This window comes from Columba livia, chromosome 15 (genome assembly GCF_036013475.1).
Source record: "Columba livia isolate bColLiv1 breed racing homer chromosome 15, bColLiv1.pat.W.v2, whole genome shotgun sequence".
NCBI classification, from domain to species: Eukaryota; Metazoa; Chordata; class Aves; order Columbiformes; family Columbidae; genus Columba; species Columba livia.
Genome location: NC_088616.1, coordinates 12,895,411 through 12,914,485, shown reverse-complemented (window position 1 = coordinate 12,914,485; position 19,075 = coordinate 12,895,411). Strand labels below are relative to the sequence as shown.

At 56.1% G+C, this 19,075-nt stretch overlaps 2 protein-coding genes across 6 annotated transcripts in view; both read left to right on the top strand.

Moving 5' to 3' along the window:
* The first annotated feature begins 308 nt into the window (after window positions 1-308).
* Window positions 309-9,656, top strand: DRG2 (developmentally regulated GTP binding protein 2). 2 transcript variants are annotated; one of them, XM_065031311.1, is made up of 13 exons: window positions 309-467; window positions 1,332-1,492; window positions 1,926-2,015; window positions 3,581-3,641; window positions 4,624-4,714; window positions 5,059-5,131; window positions 5,268-5,358; window positions 5,554-5,651; window positions 6,237-6,313; window positions 6,757-6,845; window positions 7,710-7,768; window positions 8,188-8,241; window positions 8,326-9,656. In XM_065031311.1, the coding sequence occupies exons 1-13, from the start codon at window positions 404-406 to the stop codon at window positions 8,410-8,412; spliced, it is 1,095 nt and encodes a 364-aa protein (XP_064887383.1). In that variant the 5' UTR covers window positions 309-403; the 3' UTR covers window positions 8,413-9,656. The 2 variants fall into 2 exon arrangements, with proteins under 2 accessions (XP_064887383.1, XP_064887382.1); XM_065031310.1 differs by having other exon boundaries at window positions 6,720-6,845.
* A 147-nt stretch (window positions 9,657-9,803) lies between these two features.
* MYO15A (myosin XVA) overlaps window positions 9,804-19,075 on the top strand; it is a 29,108-nt gene continuing 19,836 nt past the window's right edge. For all 4 annotated transcript variants that reach the window (XR_010466385.1, XR_010466386.1, XM_065031283.1 and 1 more), the window contains exons 1-4: window positions 9,804-17,564; window positions 18,467-18,549; window positions 18,769-18,832; window positions 18,940-19,049. Coding sequence is in view for 2 of the 4 variants with exons in the window: in XM_065031283.1 (XP_064887355.1) it covers window positions 13,923-17,564; window positions 18,467-18,549; window positions 18,769-18,832; window positions 18,940-19,049 (3,899 nt within the window). In the remaining 2 variants the exon portion in view is untranslated. The remainder of the gene's footprint in view (window positions 17,565-18,466; window positions 18,550-18,768; window positions 18,833-18,939; window positions 19,050-19,075) is intronic.

The following is a 19,075-nucleotide window of genomic DNA, read 5'->3' as shown; positions in this document are numbered from 1 at the left end:
GACATGGGGGAACGGTTGGGCTCGATGATCTTGAGGGTCTTTTCCAACCAAAGTGATTCTATGAAATGCAGGATCTGGCCTTAATTAGGGTAGCGGGGTGGGGGGTGTCAAGTCCTGCCCAGGGGTTTCTGCTGTGAAACCCGCCTGGTTCCTCAGCCCGTTCCCTGCGAGCAGCTCCCGCTCGCCCCCTCCTCAGCCCCGCTCCCCGGGGACCCCGCGTCCCCCCGCACCGCGTCCAGCGGAGGTGGCGGGCGGAACCCGGGGTACGAGTCCCGGGAGGCGGCCGGAGCGAGGCGGCGGCTGCACAAGCCCGGACGCCTGAGCGGGACGGACGGGCCGGCGGCGCTTCCGGCGAGCGGCGTGCGGGGCCTGGGCAGCCGGACGGGCCGGGCCCGGCCCCGCCATGGGCATCCTGGAGAAGATCTCGGAGATCGAGAAGGAGATCGCCCGCACGCAGAAAAACAAAGGTGAGGGGTGCAGGGGTGTGAGGGGCGGGGGGCCGGGGGGAAGAGCTGAGGGGCTGGGCCGGGGGGAGGCGGGATGTGGGGGGGTTGTGGGGAGTAGGAGGGGCTGGATGGGGGTGACTGGGGGTTTGGGGAACAGGGTGAGTCCTGAGGCGGGTGGGGGTGCGGGGGCTGCACCCCCTCCCCTCTTTAGAGTCATAGAGTCATTTCAGTTGGAAGAGACCCTCAGGATCAAAGAATCCAACCAAAACCCAACTCTAGCACTAACCCATGTCCCTGAGAACCTCGTCTAAACACCTTTTAAACCCCTCCAGGGATGGTGACTCTGCACTGCCCTGGGCAGCCTGTTCCAATGCCCAACAGCCCTTTCTGGGAAGAATTTTTTTCCTAATATCTAATCTAAGAATAAGCCAGTAAAGTACTTTCACACATATGAGCTCTAAGTTAAACGTGTCTTTATACTTGATAAGAGCAGGAGGATTAAACTTCTTGCATTTTGAAGCACTGAATGTGATGGGCTGAGGAGGTGCCTTTGCCCAGGAGCGGCTGTTCCCCCTGTGGTCTCTGGTTCCCTCCACCTGCTCATTCCTGCCATTGCTCTCCCTCTGGTTTTGCTCCTTTTCCTCAGGAGTGTTTTTGGCTGTTTATTTCCCTCAAGTCCAACTCTCTGTGCGGGTTACTACAAGATTTGCTCTCAATACCTGATATTTCGAAAGGTTACAGAACAGCTGGGGGGCAGCTCGCGAGTGGTGGTGGTGAAGAGGTTGACTGAGATCCACAGTGTTTCTTTTTAGGAACTTTCTTATTTCTAGAAGTAAACTATCAGCAACTTTCTGTCAACCAGTTGTTGCGTTTGTGTTATTCCAGCCACTGAGTACCACCTCGGCCTGCTGAAGGCAAAGCTTGCAAAATACAGAGCTCAGTTGCTAGAACCTTCCAAATCCTCAGCCGCTAAAGGAGAAGGCTTTGATGTGATGAAATCTGGAGATGCCCGGGTGGCGCTGATCGGTTTTCCTTCCGTGGGTAAGGTCAGTGAGTGTCTGCGGTAACCGCGTGGCGTCTGGTGTTTCCACTGCTCAGCAGTGGCTGTAAAGCAGATCTCCGTCTCCTCTTTGTCTTTCACATTCTTGCCATGAGGTAACAGAGAGTGATTATGTGCTGAGAGCAGAAAGTTAGAGCCAGGGAAGACACTTGTTTGTCCTACATGTGGTGCCCTGTGGTAACAGCCTGAAATCGGTCTTGTCCAGCCACAGCACTGCTGAGACAATGGGTGAGAGTCCAGGATTTACCGTGGTTCAGCAAAAGTGCTGGCTCTCCCATCGCTGCCTCAGTCCCTGTGCCTGGAGCAGCCACAACACGACCTCTAAAAGCTGAGGATGCTTTGGTGTCACTTGTTTCATTGAACATTTACTGGTGTTTCCCTTTGGGTATCCCTAGTGATGCTGATTTCTTGCATTTCAGTCCACGTTCTTGAGTTTAATGACCTCAACTGCCAGCGAAGCTGCGTCTTACGAGTTCACAACCCTGACATGTATCCCGGGCGTCATAGAAGTAAGTAGGATTCTCCTCTTTTCGTTGCAGTGATGATAGGAAACCCAGACGTGTAAATGTGTTTGTTTACACCAGTTACGCTTGTGCCACCACTAGGAAATGGTGAAATCCAAAGGTCTCTGCTCATTTCTGCTTTAAGCTTTAGGAGGCCTTGAGTCCTTGAGGGATCAGGTCTTCTGTGACTTGTGGTGCTGATTTAGCACTTCCCCGGGCACAGAACTCCTCGGCATTTACTGCCCGATCGGGGTTTCATGTGCTGCCTCGCGACTGACCAGAGCAATCCGACAATTCTCCGCTGGATTTTTTATAACCGCTATTGGCACCATTGACCAGATGGCTGGAAACCTTGACAGATTTGTTTTTAATGAAGCTTTAAAAGAGGCAATCTGTACTGCGATCAATTTGGAAAGAAAAATACAACTACTCCTGTCCTTGAGGAGTTTTATTAGTGGTGACCTGAGCATCCATCAGTAAAGCAAGTGATAAAGGGCATCAAACTGAAAAGTGTGGAAGAGTAATGAGGAAATTCGGGTTAGAACTGAAAGCAGAGTTAAATGATGAAAATAACTGTAATAGTGTTAAAATGAACACCGATATTGTAAGGCATCCAAATGCAGCCTTGAGCTGCCCTTCACTGAAGCCGTTACCAAGGACATCACTGCAATGAGAGCTTGAAAGCTCACGCCCCTGCAGATCCGATGGATGAAAGTCTCCCGTTATTTCCTGGAGCTGTAAGACCTGCAGCACAGCTGGATAGTTCTGATCCATCTCGGTAAGAGGTGGTGGCACTTGCTTGTTGCAGTGCTTTCTCATTAGACTAAAAAATTGTTTTCCCTTTCAATCAATTCAGGATAACGCTGTGCTTGTACTCTGCTTTGTCAAACTGCAATTGTGTGGTGCTTGAGGAGGTCAGGACCTAGTGAGCTGCAGGGTGTGGCGTTGAAGGGCAACGGAGCTGGTGAGGGGCTGGAGTACAAGTGTGATGGAGCGGCTGAGGGGCCTGGGGGGTTCAGCTGGAGAACAGGAGCTGAGGGGAGACCTTCTGATCTCTGAACTGCCTGAAAGGAGCTTGGAGCCAGGGGGGTCGGGCTCTGCTCCCCAGGAACAAGCGCCAGGAGCAGAGGAAACGGCCTCAAGTTGCGCCAGGGGAGGTTGAGGTTGGATGTGGGGAACAATTTCTTCCCCAAAGGGCTGTGGGGCATTGGAACAGGCTGCCCAGGGCAGTGCTGGAGTCACCATCCCTGGAGGGGTTGAGCAGATGCCAAGATGAGGTTCTCAGGGACATGGGGCAGTGCCAGGGGTGTGGTAACGGTTGGACTCGATGATCTTGAGGGTCTTTTCAACCAAAACGATTTTATGGTTCTATAAGTGCAGCTTCATAGGAAACACTCTGGAGGTTCCCTCAACAAAACAGCCATTGGCTTTGTGCAAACTTCTGCTCTGTCAGGTTAATTCCGTTACATTCTCTGCTGGCTTTCGACTCCAGCACCTGCTTGGGGCTTTCAAGGCAGCTTGAGATCCCTGCACCAGGCTTTCAACTTTCCATCCTTCTGTTTCATTTTCAGTACAAAGGAGCCAACATTCAGCTGCTGGATCTGCCTGGAATCATCGAAGGAGCAGCACAAGGTTGGCTCATCTCCGATTTCTTATAAATTAGGGACTTGCCCTCAATAGTGGACCTGGGTGTCTCAAACGTTAGCAAGTTTCCTGGGCCAATAATGCCCACGTTGGCTTTCCAAATTTTAGAGTCCTTGATCTTATGTGAGGCACGATTCTCATCCCTGAGCCCACGTAAGGTTTCTATATGTAGCAGAAAGATGCTTTTCTGGAGGTGGGAGCCAAAGCAAGCCAGTCACTTCTCACCTTCTTGTGTGAGTGTTATCTTGCTCATCTGTTTTCTGGTACAGAGGAAATCTAAAGAAAGATGCTGGAGAGGCAGAGGGGGGAATTACAGCTAAACAGTAACCTCTTTTGGCCAATTTCCTGAGTTCCTGCCAGTCCTCCAGTGACTCCTTATTCTGGGAAGAGCTGTTGACTTTGTCCCTCTGCTTCGTCATATGTCCTGATTGGCTGCTCATGCCTGAAGATGCCTTATGAAGCTTAGAAAAATCATGTCAGAAGTTGCCTTAGGAAACTTTGGCAAGTCTCCTAATGGCCTCTTCTTGGAGTAGCACAGCCTGGTTAATAAATTCTATCTCCTTTTTGACCAGAAAGTGTAGGTAACTGCTCTGCAGAGCGGCCCGGGTTCACATCGCTGTTCTGGGTGACCTGTCTCTGCTGCCTGGCATTGCTACAGTTGTACACGTGTGTTGTGCTGACAGAGGTGTCATTTCCACCCGTGCAGCTGTACTCAGAAAGCTTTACACACACTAGTTCATGTTACCTGTGGTGCGGGAGCAGCAGCAAAGAGTATTTGTTAGGGCTTGTGCTGGACATGAGACTGTGTGAATGGACCAGATACAATCCCAGCAGCTGACTGCGCCCAGAATGGCACTGAGAGATCTTTTTCTTTGCTTCCAAGCTGCTGTGCAGGGCAGGAGTCCCTGCCTGTCACAGAGCTCATAGCTGTTTCACCTTCCTGATGTACAACCATGTCCTCTCTTCTCAGGGAAGGGCAGAGGCCGGCAGGTTATCGCTGTGGCCAGGACAGCAGATGTTGTCATTATGATGCTGGATGCCACAAAGGGTGAAGTACAGAGGTGAGTGTGTCCTTGGGGCATGTGCAGCTGTGAGGTGGTGGGCACAGAAAATGTGCCAGCTGCCTGCGTGTCCTGTTGGGGAATCAGTATTTAAGCTGTCGAGTGTGAGGTGGAGGCCGTGCTCCCTTAGAATCATAATAGCTGACTGGGAGCAGCATTCACAGAGGTCTACAGATGGGGATGTCCACCCAGATTTCTACCACAGACTCTGCCCTGAGTTAGCTGTGGTGTTTAGGTTGCAGTAAAAGCTTATGGCAAAGCTGTATGAATATGATAATAAAAAGGAAAGGTCTGTCACCTGCCTGTGCTCAGTCTCATGGTCCTAACATGCAGTGTCCCTGCAGGGCCCTGCTGGAGAAAGAACTGGAATCTGTAGGAATCCGGCTGAACAAAAGCAAACCAAATATCTACTTCAAGGTGAGGTTTCCTGGGCTTGTGTCTGACTGCCTGATTAAAGCCAAGGTCACTGTATGCTGCCCCACATTGGACAGACTGAAAGGGGATTGTGGATTTTGCAGACTGTTGTTTGAGTTGCTCTGTTGCCTCCTTGCAGCCGAAGAAGGGTGGAGGTATCTCCTTCAACTCAACCGTCACGTTGACTCAGTGCTCTGAGAAGCTGGTGCAGCTCATACTCCATGAATACAGTATCCTTTCCTGAGATGGGAGACCCTTAAGCCATCAGCAGCTTGTGAGTCGAGTGGTACCTGCTGTGGGACAGCCTTGCCATGTCTTTGGTGCTTGCTGGGTTGAGAACAGGCTTTCAGAAGCCAGCTGAGTCCGTCGGCTCACACTGATGTGTAGATGTGTTGAGATTTGAGCCTTGACAACGTTCACCTCAGAAATCTTCAACGCCGAGGTCCTTTTCAGAGAGGATTGTTCCCCTGACGAGTTCATTGATGTGATTGTAGGCAACAGGGTCTACATGCCGTGCCTCTATGTGAGTATTTTGGGAACAGCTGCCGTCTGCCACACCGAGCATCTCCATTCTCTGCGGAAGGCAACACTGAGGCTTCCTGGTTCCTTCGTTTCGATTTGGGGTTTAAGAGGTGGAAAGTGGAGCTCAACAGGGAGCTTTTTACCAGCTTTGCATGTCTGTGTGTTCCCTGTGCCCTCTGGTGGCTGCTGCCGTGGAGCAGCTCCGGCTGCCTGTCCTGGTGACGTGGGGTTTGCTCCCTTTGGTTCCCCTGCTGCCGCCACCTCTGCGCAGGGGTTTTCACTGCTGGTCCCTTGTGCCAGAGGTCACTTAACAGCTCTGTTTGATAGCAACTGCGTCTACAGTGAGATCAAACATACTGGAGAATGTGTTGCAAATGGAGAACTTTTTAAAAGCCCAAACTTAAATTTAGGCTTCTGAATTTTAACAGTCTTACTAAAAGCCTTGGCTTGTCCTCTGGCCGACAGGATCTGAGTTCCCGTTTCAGACACTGGAACTACTTTGTTATACCTACATTACATGTCTTAACTTCCTCGCAGTGTTGCTGACAACTTCCTAAAGGGTGTCTTGTTTTTCCCTTTGACTTAGGTTTATAACAAGATTGACCAGATATCTATGGAGGAAGTGGATCGTCTTGCTCGGAGACCCCACAGTGTTGTAATCAGGTAGGAGCCTGTCGAGCTGCCCCATGTCCTGGCGTGAATGGTGTGGTGGCTCATTTCTTACCTCTTCCTCCAGCTTCTCCCAAGAAGGGGCTCTCCCAGGGCTGCCTGCATCTGCTGGGGTGAGAAGCGGAGCCTCTGTGCAGCTTTTTCCAGGGTTCCTTCCCCTGCAGAGGCTGCTTGGCTTCTCCACACTGTCTGCAGGCCAGACTAAGCCAGTCCAGCTTGTTTCTTTAGAAGTGCTGATATATCTGACTAGGGCTTCACTACTTCAAAGCTGCCCTTCTGAAAGGCATATTTATTTTGCCTTTTGTTTTTCCTTTGCTGATCTCATTAAAGACTTTTCCCCTTGTTCCCTCACACTTTAATAAGATGTTTCACTTTGTTCTTCTGGATCTCTAAATCACAGCAGCAGTAAACATGGAGATGTTCCTGGTGTTTTGCAGCTGTGGCATGAAGCTGAACCTGGATTACTTGCTGGAGAAGCTCTGGGAATACCTGGCGCTTACCTGCATCTACACCAAGAAGCGAGGACGTAAGTGAGCATTCGCTGAACAGAAGGTTTGAAAGACACAAAGGGTGGCTGCTCATCAAAGGCAGACAGGCTGCCAGCGGGGCTTGGGCGCCTGGCTGTCAGCGATCTCTTGTTTCTTGGAAATGCTGCAATTATGCTCTCCCTAATCAGCTTTTGCCTCTTGGGAGTTGCTTTCTGATTCAGCCGTGCATATATTCCACCACAGCCCCCCTATTCTCTCTGTACTAGAAGAGCTGAACTTTGATAAGACTTTGCATGATGAGATAAGGAGATAAAGTTTGCAAGTTTGCAGCTTTCTTCCTTATTATGTGCGTTCTGTGGTCAACTGTTCAGCCCATCGCTACCCAGAAGAGATCTTCTGTCTCTGCCTTGAAAGGTTTGGCAATTCCCATGCTCGGGAGCGCCTCTGATCCTCCTTTTGCTTTAGAATTCACTTGCAGCTTCTCCCAGTTGTGAACAAGGAGATTAGATAACTTTCTATGAGCTTGTTAAGCTACAAAATTTTAGGGATTTTACAGAAAACTGCAGAGTGGTTTGGTTTTACTTGGGCAGGTGTGTTTTGACTTGGGTGCTCTTGGTTCTCCTGAGTCAAGTGTTTGGAATGGAGTTGGAGCAGGTGAATTTTGAGGAAGCTGTTGACTGTCTGATGTGGGTAACCGGACTTCTGGGTACTGGATTTTCTACAGAACTGCTTTGATGCTTTCAGGTACCCAGACACCTGTTCTGTCTGGGAGCTGGCAAGTGTAACAGGGGGAGGAATTTGGGAACTGTAAGCACAAGGAGATTGGAGATGGTGTCAGTGTGTTACAACACACTTGATGGAAATCAAATGCTTCTTTTTCACCCTCTTCTGCTTTTCCACAGAGAGACCAGACTTTACAGATGCCATCATTCTACGGAAAGGGGCCTCTGTGGAGCACGTGGTAATTTCTCTGCATCTTTTACATTTCCTTGTCTGTAGAAGGCAGGTTCGTCCTGGAGCCTGCTGAGATTTGTGCTTCATAAAGCTCAGGATATGCCAGTGTTCAGCTGGGCTTCTTGTTTTGTTACCTTTGCTCGTTCCATCTGCCTCAGGTTTCTTTCCTAACTGCTATGAAAGTTTAAAAAAAATCCTTAGTACAGTCCAGCGAAAAAGCACCCAGAAGCAGTGAAATGGGCTTTGTGTGGCCTGGTGATTGCTCTGTGTCTGCTCTGTGTTCTTTCAAGTGCTGTTAACTGGCTCCTAAAGTCACCAGTGTAATTTCTGACAGACCCGAGTTGCTTCTAGTTCCTGGATATTGAGCAAGTTGTTCGCAAAGTCGTGTCATTGAACTGCCTGACGTGCTGTCTGTCTGTCTTGCAGTGCCATCGGATTCACAGATCATTAGCCAGCCAGTTCAAATATGCCTTGGTGTGGGTAAGTGTGTAACAGCAAATGAAATCTCTGTCCTCGGGTGTCTCTGACTGGTCTTCTAAACCTTCTCCTCCTTTTGCTTTGAAGGGGACAAGCACAAAATACAGCCCTCAAAGGGTGGGCTTAACCCATATGATGGAGCATGAAGATGTCATTCAGATCGTAAAGAAGTAACCGTCTTTGCTGGTGCCTGGCCTTGTCTTTCGTCACTAGAATTGGAACTGACCACGTAAAAGCAAAACAAAACAAAACAAAAATAAAAAAAAGAAAAAGGGAGATGTGTTCTACAGCCAGGAAAGCTTCTGTGAAGCTTCTTCTCTTGGAGAAAGGCAGAAAATGAGGCTGCTGTGCTTGCAGGTGGGGAGGGGAAAGATGGGTTTCCATCTTGCAGCATTTTGGGTAATGTTTCTTAATAGGAAAAAAAAAGCAAGCCAGTTCTAGGACACAGTTCTCCCAGCCAGCAATGTCCTGCCCCAGTAGGATTTGCACATGGATCCATGTGTTAATCCACCAGTGGCTTAACGAGTGGGAAGTTTCTGGGTTTGTGCTTTGGCACAGGGAAGCCAGGGCTGAGAGAACATTCCCGAGGCTTTGCTGCGTATCTGTTCACTTGATTTAAGCCTTGATCTGAAACAGAAACAACGTTCTCCCTCCCCTGCTTACTGGACACGTTGTCTCTGCAGCTTTCACCGTCGGAGACTTCAGTCTCTGCGTCTGAGACAACCCCTCTGAATTTATAATGGTCCCACCTCAATGAATGTTAAACCCTGGCGCCCTGTGCCTCTCCTTAGCTCTGCAGTAGGTTTGTAGGACAACCTGGTCCGACTGGCACTGAGAAATGAAACTTTCTTAATGAATGATTCATCTGGCCACACTGCAGCAGGGTACGATGGAGGAGCCAGAGGCTGCAGTGAGGATTCACTTCTGGCGTATCGCTTGTCGAGGAGCTCCCTTGGGAGTTTCCTCTTTTTCTCTTGTCCTGCCTGTTAGTCCCCGAGAGCGTTTCTGGGGATCTGCCTCTTTCTCAGTCATGCCCCTAAATTCCAGTAACCGCTGCAAGTACCATCCCACGTTGTGGGTTTTACCCAGCCCTGTTAAACATTGTTGCTTGTCTGGGTATTTTTCATCAGAAATCTGGGATTTTTCATTGAATACTGACATTAAATGATTCAGAGTGCCTGATAGAGAACAGCTCTTTCCTTCTGGGATCAAGAGTTGCCGATAGCTTTTATTTTCTTTCATTGAAAAAGGCTTTGGTCTGATGTGGATTCTGAACTGTGAGGACAGGTCTGATGGCAAACTTGTCTGAGCAGAGCTCCTTCCCTCCTGCGTGCTCCTCCCCACCCCTCCCAAACCCATCGAGTAGAAATGGAAGGATTATTTTATTTGAGAAAATAAAAGTTGCTATTTCATGTGAACTGTAGGTGTCTGCCTGTAGTGGGCAGATGGTTCGCTGTGTTTTCTAACTCTCTTTTTTATCTTCGGCCACCTGAGGAATCCTGGTTGCTGCCGCAGGAGGTTGTAGCGGGGAATAGATTGTGCAGCGGCTGCAAGAGGCCTCTGAGGGTGGAGGGGGCTTGATGAAGTGTGATGGGAAATGGATATTGTACACAATACCCAAGCTAGGAAGGTGACTTTGAACTCTGTAAGTTCCCTTCCCTGTCCCTGGCTTTGTTCACAGCTGAGAGCAGAGTGAATCCCAACCGCGGCGGCAGCGAGCGGAGAACAAGCTCCAAATTAGCTGCATTCTGACTGAGCTGGCTGGAGAAATCGGGCGCTTCTCTGCGTGAATCGGTTGAGATGGCGTTCCAGCACATTAACTTACCCTTTAAATTTCCTCTGAAGGTTGCACAGGCAGAGCTGCCCGCACAAACAGTTCTTTTGCTTTCATTTTGTCCCTGGTTTTCTGACTTTCTCACTGCAAACCCCGGAGCCTGCCAAGCCCCGACACGCGACCGAGCAGCCACGAGTGCTGACCGGGCTCCATCCTCAGGCCAGGTCGTGTGTGGGGCTGGGAAATGGTTGGTGCTTGTGTGAGGCTGCAATGCACGGTATTACCTGCTGAAACGTGTCCTTGGGTAGCTAGTGCCTGCCTCTCAGTGTGTGTGTGTTTCTAATTGACTAGTCTAGCGTGCCATCGTTAAAAAACCCTCTGTCTAATTAGCCTTACTCTTCATTTAGGAAATGGGGCATTTTATCCTGTTCAAAATGAACGCGATTAAATTTGGAGTGGGGATGAAGTAAAATAGCTAAGCCAGAAGAAGCTAACTTCTTTTTTTAGTGAGAGTAGCAAATTTATAGATGTATTTGACAACGCGTGCGTTTAATTGCGGTGTTCATTCTTCCAGACAGCTTCCCTAATTGTTCTGCACGAACGTTAAAAGCTGCAAACGCTGCAGTTCGGTGCAGGAGCGGGTTTGCCTGAAGATCTCTCTGAATCCTGAGAAATCAAGGTCCTAAGGGCGGGGGGGGTGGAAATCTACCGCAGCATTAGGGTTGAACCAGAGCTTCCTGAGCATTTTGGAATTGGTCAGACCCCTCATTAGTTCTGTGGGGGAGTTAATGAAGTGAGATGGGCTCAGAGCCTCCTTGTTGAGTGATTTTGGAGAATTTTGTCTCTCCAGGAGGATGGAGGGCGGTTGCAGGCGGGAGCTGTGGGTTTGCCCCCTTAAAGAGCAGAACTTGCTGCATTTTCTCCGATGGACAATGCTCAGAGAAAGCCGCCTTCAGCAGCCGGGCTGGGGATCTGCTCTTGGGCACCGCAGCCCCTGCTGTTTATCTGCTCCTCCAGCTGCCGCCGTCTCCACCAGCACCGTCCCCCGATCCCAGAGGGATCCTGCCCTGAACCCACTTTATCTTGTGGGCCGCATGATCCTCGTGGTCCGTTCCAACCTGGTATTCCGTGAGTCCGTTGGTTCTGCTTGCGGAGCCATTGCTGCAGGTGTGAAGCGGGTGGATGGGCTGCGACACAGCCCATCGGCCGCCTTCCATCTCAGCCTGGAAACAGCGGCGGCCCCAGGCGTGCTCCGTTTAAAATGCCTGTTCCAGGCAATCAAGCAGGTTTGATTGGCTGAACACTCTTTTTTATAATTTAATTTAGCCAGGAATCGTTTGCAAAGTAATAAAAAGAGCCTCTGACTCCAAATACATTCATTTAATTCAATGAGAGACAGTTACTGCGGCGGGCTCGCTTCCCTCGCCCCATCACGCTGACATCTCAAAGCGCCGCTCAGGGCTGTTTATAAGAGTCACGATCCGCAGCGACAGCTTAATTGTTTCAAACGCTGACAAGGGTCACCCCAACCCGGCACCATGCACTGTGCGGTGCTGGCTGGGGAGCCGGCAGAGAGGAGGGATTTATGGCTGGCAAATCGTTTAGAATTCCTCTGCTTGCTGCCTGCTTAAATGATGAACCTGCCCCTTGGGGATTTGGGCTATTGATTGTAATTTGCAGTTAAGCCTTCGCTTTCTGAGGAATCAGCATAATAAATACCCACCGCATTACAGCAGGAGGGACGTGTCTGTGCAGAGGAGAGGGAAGCGGAGGATTTTTCGCGGCTCAGGGGGTGCTGTGCCCACAGCGGGATGCTCCCCGGGTTTGGGAGAGCTGTGGGCTCCATCCCCATGGGAAAACCAGTCCCTGGTGTGGTGTGGTGTGGTGCAGGAACCTGGGGCTGGAGGGGGGAGGATGAAGCTTTGAGGCTTTCAGATGCTTTGGGAAAGCAGGTGGCGATGTGCTGCTGCCCGGTATTGTTGGGGTGACAGGTGCCAAATCCCTTCCCTGTGCCTGGTTAGTGCCAGCACTATTTTGGAGAACGGGGTATGATCACCCCTGTGTCCCTGGGACTTCTCCTAAACTTGTGCTGGTTTGGAGGTCAGGGCCATTCACTAGCTGTTCACATCTGGGGTTTGTGACACAGAGGTGGCACGAATCTACCTCCCAGGGAGGGTCTGTGTCACCAGGGAAAGAAGGGACAGGGATGAAGGAACAGGGACCAGTGCTGGCTGCCCCTCCAGCCGCTCCCCAGCTCTGCAGAGGGAGAACGAGCTCCCGTCCCCCGGCTTGGGAGTGGAGATGAGAATAATAGCGGTCATCAAATATGCATTGGGTGGCAGCAGCTGCCGTGCGGCAAATATGGTGCTGCGTCTGCCAGGGAGTGACGGTCCCTGGGGGACACAACGGGGCTGAGAGCGCAGCGTGGCAGAGCCGGGGGCTTCAGGGGGCACCGAGCCAGCCTGGTGCCATGCGGGTGAGCTGGGCTACCCCAGGTGAGTGGTTGTGAGTCCCCCAGCAGGGTGGCACATCCCTTGGGCTCATGGAGGCCACGATGGGAAGGAGCAGGGAGGCACCTTTGTGTGTGATGTTGGTCCTTGTGTGAACACTGCGGCATGGGGCTCAGCTCTGGGTCAGGGCGTACGGTGTCCCCTCATCTCTGGTTGTCCCTGCCTGTTTGCTGCCTTTAGACCCCTTGTGTCCCCTTCCGACTCACACCTTCCGGCAGTCCCAGCGCTCCTGCTGCCCTCCAGAGCAGGGCCAGCTGTGGGGTTCTCCTGGTCCTGGGGGAGGTCAGTGGGTTAAGTCCAGCGACTTCCGCTGGTTCTTGGGTTCCCCCAGTGCTGCACAGCTGGATGCAGCTGCTTCTCCTCCCCTGGCTCTCCCCAAACACCCGCTGTGAGGCAGGGGAGCGGGTGCTGCCCTTGCCCATGCTGATCCCGATCTGCGCAGGGCAGCCGTTTCCCAGCGCCGCTGCTTAAACTTTGATGAACCTGCGGCCGCAGGAATCCAGCCCCAGCATTAACATTTGATGTGGTCACCCTGCGCCTGGGCACGTGTGTGTGTGAACACGCCGCCGGCACCGCCGCGGGGCAGGCGTGTGGCACACGCCAACACCCTCGGCAGCACGTGTGGGCACGTGTGGCACCTTCCCACGCACACAACATGCCTGGCATGGTGTGGGGGCACCCCCGGGGCTCCTCTCTGCTTGCCAGCGGCACTGCGGAATTTGATCTCTGGTGCTGGTTTCTCCGCCGCGGTGCTGCCCTGGCCGGGCTCCTGGTGCCTTGGGCTCTGCAAATTCTCTCTTCTTTCTTGGCGCCGTGGTTTGGCTTTGCTGTGTCAAACAGGTCCGTGCGCTTCATCCTCCCTCATGCTGGCCGGAGTAAGACAGTAATTCCCCAAGGAGCCCTGAGGTGTGGGGAGGTGACAGGGTCTGGTTTTGGGGAGGTGTCGGTGCTCTGTGCTGTCCTGCTGGGGGAATGTTCCCTATGGCGGGGCCCGGCGCTCCCCCGCACCCGCCGCGGGGGCCCTTCCCCGCTCCTTCGGAAAACTCTCAGGGCTGAAGCGGCGCATCCCTTACATTATTCATGGCGCGAGCCCCGGCGGTTGGGTTACAGCCGGAGCTCAGCGCCAGCCCTGCGCCGCTGAGCGCACGGGGAGGCAGGAGGCAGCTCCCGCCAGGCTGCGCCGCGACTGCCGTCCCAGCACCATGCCAGATGGGGGGCTGCCAGCAGCCAAGGGAGCCACGCACGTGCCTCACCAAAAGCGGGTGCAGGTAAATCTCCCCCCGGGGCAGGCTGCAGGGTCGGGAGCTGGACGTTGTGCCGGGAGCTGCCTCGTGCCGGCGCGGGGCATCGTCTCCCAGGGTCCTGCTGGGGTTGGAGCATGAGCATCCATCACCGCAGGGATGGCTGGCAAGAAGGGGGAGCCCAAAAAGGATGCGGAGGCCAAAGGGAAGGAGGGCAAAGGGAAAGGGAAGGATGGGAAGAGGGGCAAGAAGGAGGCGCCCAGCGAGTCGGAGGAGACCTCGGACACAGAGCTGCTGAAGGCGGAGGAGGGCGAGGAGACCGAGGTGGTGGAGGAGGAGAAGGATGAGGAGGAGGTGGCTGCAGAAGAGCCCAAGAAGGGGAAGGGGAAAGGGAAGGAGAAGAAGGGGGCACTCAAGGGGGTGGTGGCGAAGAAGCCAGGCCGGGGGAAAAAGATTCAGCCAGAGACAGAGGAGGAGGGCGAGAGCGATGCCGCGCCGACCAAGAAGAACCTGAAAGGCACCTCCAAGTTGGTGATGGGGCTGGCGGCCGACAACGCCAAGAAGAAGAAAGGGGCCAAGGGCACGGAGGCCAAGGGCCAGCCCAAAGCACCCACAGAACCTGCCTTGGCCGAGGAAGAGGAGGCGGTGGCAGCACCAAAGGCCCGGGCGAAGCGGAGCCTTCGCAGCACCTCCAAACTCTTCTTGGGCTTCAAGAAGTTGGGGCTGCGTCGGCCTAAGAAGGGGCAGTTCAAGAACACGTCCCGCTTCTTCTGGGGACTGCAGAAGCACAGCACCAAGAGGAAGAAGAAGAAGAAGAACAAGGCGGTGCTCAAGTCCACCTCCAACTTCATGGTTCGCTTCAAGCGCGTGGGCAAGAAAAGAAAGGAGGCGGCCAGCAGCTCATCACCGGCAAAGCCATCGTTCCTGCTGCTGCGGCGGAGCGGGCAGGCGGCCGAGGACGGCGCGTCGCTCTTCCGCCGCCGCCCGGAAAGGAAATTCAAGCCGCGGGCGCAGGTGCTGAGCAAGGCGGCCGCCGCCACGGGCTGGCTGGCCAGGAAGGTGCTGTCCCGGCGCGGGCGGCTGGCGGGGGGCGGCCGGGCGGCCGACACGGCTTGGCTCTCCCGTATCGGCGCCAAGAAGCTGCCATTCCCCGCAGAAGACGAGATCCTCAGGCACCGGGCCAACATGAAGCGGATCGGTGGTGGCAGCGGCGGCTTCTCGGCCCCTGGCGCTGCGCTGCACGGGCAGGACCGGCACGGCAGCATCGTGCGGCGCCCGTCCCGGCGGCACTCCCAGCGTCTGCCGGCAGAACCACCGGTGCCGCGCTATGGGTGGGCTGAGGAGGATGGAGCCTACAGCCGCCGACGTGGCTATGCCAGGGAGGAAGATGGAGCCTACGGCTCCCGCCGCGGCTACGCCAAGGAGGAGGATGGAGCTTATGGACCCCAGCATGGCCGCACAGAGGAAGCTGGAGCCTACAGCCCCTGGCACGGTTACGCAGAGGAGGAGGATGGAGCCTACAGCCCCCAGCACAGTTATGCCGAGGAGGAGGAAGGCTACATCCAACCCCCAGCCTACCCGGCGGGGTACAGCTTTGAGGACACGGTGCCGACCCCCTACGCTGATTACCCTGACTACGAGACAGAGGAGTACGGCTTCTACGGCGGGTTTTGGGACGAGGGTGACAATCCAGGGCACCCCTATGGCTACACAGAGCTCGAGGACGAGGGACCATTTGGGGACAGGTCCCCCCACACCCTCTATGATCCTTATGGCAGCGACCCAGAGTATGGCGAGGAGGGGGTGGGGCCCTTTGGCTATGGGGGAGACCCCTATGAGGACTTCAGGGAGCCCCTTGCCAGGGGGTACCATGGGGGCGAATACCCCGAGCATCGCATCCAGTACAGCGAGGGGGGGTGGGCGCCGCACGCCCAGTCCTCCTGCAACCCCTATGCCCTGGGCCTGGAGGAGATTGCCGAGGCTGAGGAGCCCGAGGAGTGGGAGGAAGAGGAGGAGGAGGACGGGGAGTACCCCTTCTCCATCCTCAGCGCCTCCTCCCTCCGGGGCATGCGGGAGACGCTCTCCTCCAAGCTCTCCCTCAATAGGAAATTCAGACTTTTCCCCAGGCCCCAGGTTAAGATTTTTGGCAGGGACCGCCTGGATGTCCCCCTCCTGCCGTCCCCACACCTGCCCACTGCCCGTGATGAGGATGACTACGATGAGTATGAGCCGCCATCCCTGGTACCCTCTCGTCCCATGGCATCCCCGGGGCGCCAGGTTTCGGCAGCACGGGCATGCGGGAGCCCTTTGGGGCAATTCCTCCAGCGCTCCCTCTCGCAGCCCCCCAGCCACCCCCCTCGGGGTGCAGGAGCATTTCGGGAGCCTCGCACCCCCCAACCCTCCTACAGACGCTCCAGCCGCAGGCTGGCGGGGATCGAGAACACTGGTTTGGGGGGCCGGGATCCCCCACCACGAGCATCTCTGGCCAGGGACCCTTCCACGCCGGTGGGGCCCTGGGGGCAGCCCCCTCCCCAAGAGTCAGGGGCTGTGCGGCGCCCATCACTCCGTAACCCCTTCACCAACCCCGGGCGCTCCCCATCACCCCCAGCCCGGCAGCCCCCTGGCAGCATGCGGGGTGAGGGGCCGCGGTCACCCCCCCCGCTCAGGTCCAGCCTCCGGAGGTTCAGCCCTGAGCCCCCCGCCCCACTGCCGGCCGCCCCCTGCTCTCCAGGACCGGGGGGGAGGCGTTTGGGGGTGCCCACGGCGGGGTCAGGGAGGCCCCCGACCCCAAGGCCGTCGCGGCGGGGCAGCCCCCCCGGGCTGCCGCTCCCCCAGGCCTGGCCCCGGCTTCCCGAGCCCCCCACGAAGGCGGTGAAGCCGCTGCAGAGAAGCCCCTTCCTGGCAGCGACCCCCCGCCCCGGCAGCCGCCGCCTCAGCCCCTCTGGGCCCCCGTGGGAGGATGAGCTGCCCCCCTGGCAGGGCGCTGCGCGGGGTCTCGCCGGGGTGCCCCCCCCACCCAGCCCCGCTCCCGGCACCCCCAAATCTTTCATCCAGCGCATCGGGCAGCCCCTTGCCGGGATGGCCCCCCGCTCCTCCCCGGCGAGACCGTCCCCAGCCCAAGCGGGGGGCCGCAGTCCCTCCCCGGCGCAGTCCCTGGCGTCACTGCTCGTGGGGAGCATGAACGCCGCCAAAGCCCCTTCGTCCTCACCGCCCACCCGCCGTCCCTCCTCCCACTTGCCCTCCTCTCCTCGGCCCCCATCCCGGCGAGACGGCAGCACCCGCAGGTCACCGAGCCCACCGGGGGGGCACCGGGGCTGGGCTGACGCCGCCCGCCCTATCCTCTCCTCCTCCTCACGCCGTGAGCGCAGCCCCTCACCGCAGCGTCGTGTCGCTTTCCCGTCCCCCCACGGCCGCCCCCTTGGCTCCCCGGTCACCCCCCGCCACGGAACCCGAGCGCCGGTGCCGGCGGAGCCCGTCGATGGCGACGGGGTGGCCGGGGAGGAGGGTGGGGGCCGCTACGCGGTGGTGACGCCGCAGGTGCAAAGGTTGGACTCCTTCCGACGGGCGTCCCGCATGTACAAGCAGCACTGGTCCGCGCAGCACGTCGTGCGGGTGCGGGAGATGCCCGACGCCTGGACGGCCGAGCAGGGACTCCCCCGGCAGCCCACCCGGCGCTGGGCGAGCCAGCGGGGAGCCGGCATCGGCCGGTACCTGAGCCAGCGCTCGGCGGGGGGTGGCTGGAAAGACAGGCACCCCTGGGCAGACAGGTACCTGGCCTCCAAGCAGCCCTGGCGCAGCAAGGTAATGGTGGTGGGGGGCTCATCGTGGGTGTCAGAGCTGGGGGGTGAGGTGGCAGCTGGGGGAACAGGGTGGCATGTAGATGCGGCTGCTGGTTCACTGGGGCACAAAGCCAGCAGTGCCAGGGGGGTTGCAGCACCCAGGGTGGGGGGCAAGTGGCTATGGGGGCATGGGGGAATGGTGGGGATCCTGCTGTGGGGAGCAGATTGAAAAGGGGGGTGGTCATCACCTGTTGTGTGTGTCCCCCCCTTGCATGGCCCCCTTGGGGACACTTGACTCTCGCATATGGAAATGATGAGACCTGATCTGTAGCTGGGATGGGCACAGGTGACACCGTGACCTGGCGGGTGTCTGCTTTCCTGCCCGCCGCCTGGCCGGCTGCCAGCATGGGCTGCGGCATGACATCCTTCTCGTGCCACCCGCCTTGTGTCACCCTCCTCATGTCACCTCTGAGTGTTGCTATGGGGAGCAGCTCCTGGCCCCACAGCTCAGCCCCCACCTCAGCCCCTTCCATCTCTCCCCCGGGAGATGTCACCGTGTACAAGGGTCTCTGTCATCCATCCCTTGCAGCTGCCATGGCAGTTTGGGTGAAATGTGGGGTGTTGTGATGGGGTGGGCACAGCTGCCTCTGCCTATTCTAACCTGCCCATGGCAAGTGACACCAGTGCTGTTCCTGGGACAGTCCCCAAAGGTGCCTTGGTAGCCCCATGTCCCAGTTTCCACACTGCTGCCCTCCCCTGATATGTCACACTTGTGCTGAGGCACCTGTTTGGGGGCTGTGGGACACTAGCTCGAGGTCCCTGCCGGTGCTGGCTGCGGTGTCTGGTTTGGGGTCACAGATGGTGGTTTGGGGACACTGGAGGGGGCCAGTGTGGCCCCACGGTGATGGGGGGTGCTTGGTACAGATGCAGTCACTGTGCAGCCTGCCCATCGTGAGGTACCAGGAGCCACAGGAGGAGGACGGGCTGGAGGACATGACACAGCTGGAGTGAGTGTCCCTTGTCCCCTTTGTCACTCACCATGACCCAGCATCATGGGGGCCAATGCTACAACCCCACTCTGTGCATCCCACAGCCCCCACTGCTCCCCATCCTATCCCAACACGGGGTCTCCTCCAGTCTCCCGGGTGTGCTGGGGACATGCTTGGGGACAGCAGACACCTCTTGTCCCCCTGCCACCCCTTAACGCAGCCTCTGCTCCATGCCAGGGACCTCCAGGAGGCCGCAGTGCTGAGCAACATCCGCACACGGTTCGAGCGCCAGCTCATCTACGTAAGCTTAGGGGTGTACGGTGTTTCCCAAGGCCGCCATGCTTGGAATTTTGCGGGGGGGTCATTGCTCTCCAGGCACTCACAGCCCCAAATTTCTCTGTCCTCCAGACCTACATTGGCAGCATCTTGGTGTCGGTGAACCCATACCGGCTCCTCAACATCTACGGGACAGAGCAGGTGCTGCAGTACGAGGGCAGAGCACTGGGCGAGAACCCCCCGTGAGTACCAGGGTGTCCCCAAACAC

Bases quoted from the DNA above. Each gene is read 5' to 3' on its own strand.
- DRG2 (XM_065031310.1), top strand. From the start codon at position 404: ATGGGCATCCTGGAGAAGATCTCGGAGATCGAGAAGGAGATCGCCCGC. The intron at 5,132-5,267 runs GTGAGGTTTCCT...GCCTCCTTGCAG, and splicing joins AACCAAATATCTACTTCAAG to CCGAAGAAGGGTGGAGGTAT. The intron at 5,652-6,236 runs GTGAGTATTTTG...CCTTTGACTTAG, and splicing joins TCTACATGCCGTGCCTCTAT to GTTTATAACAAGATTGACCA.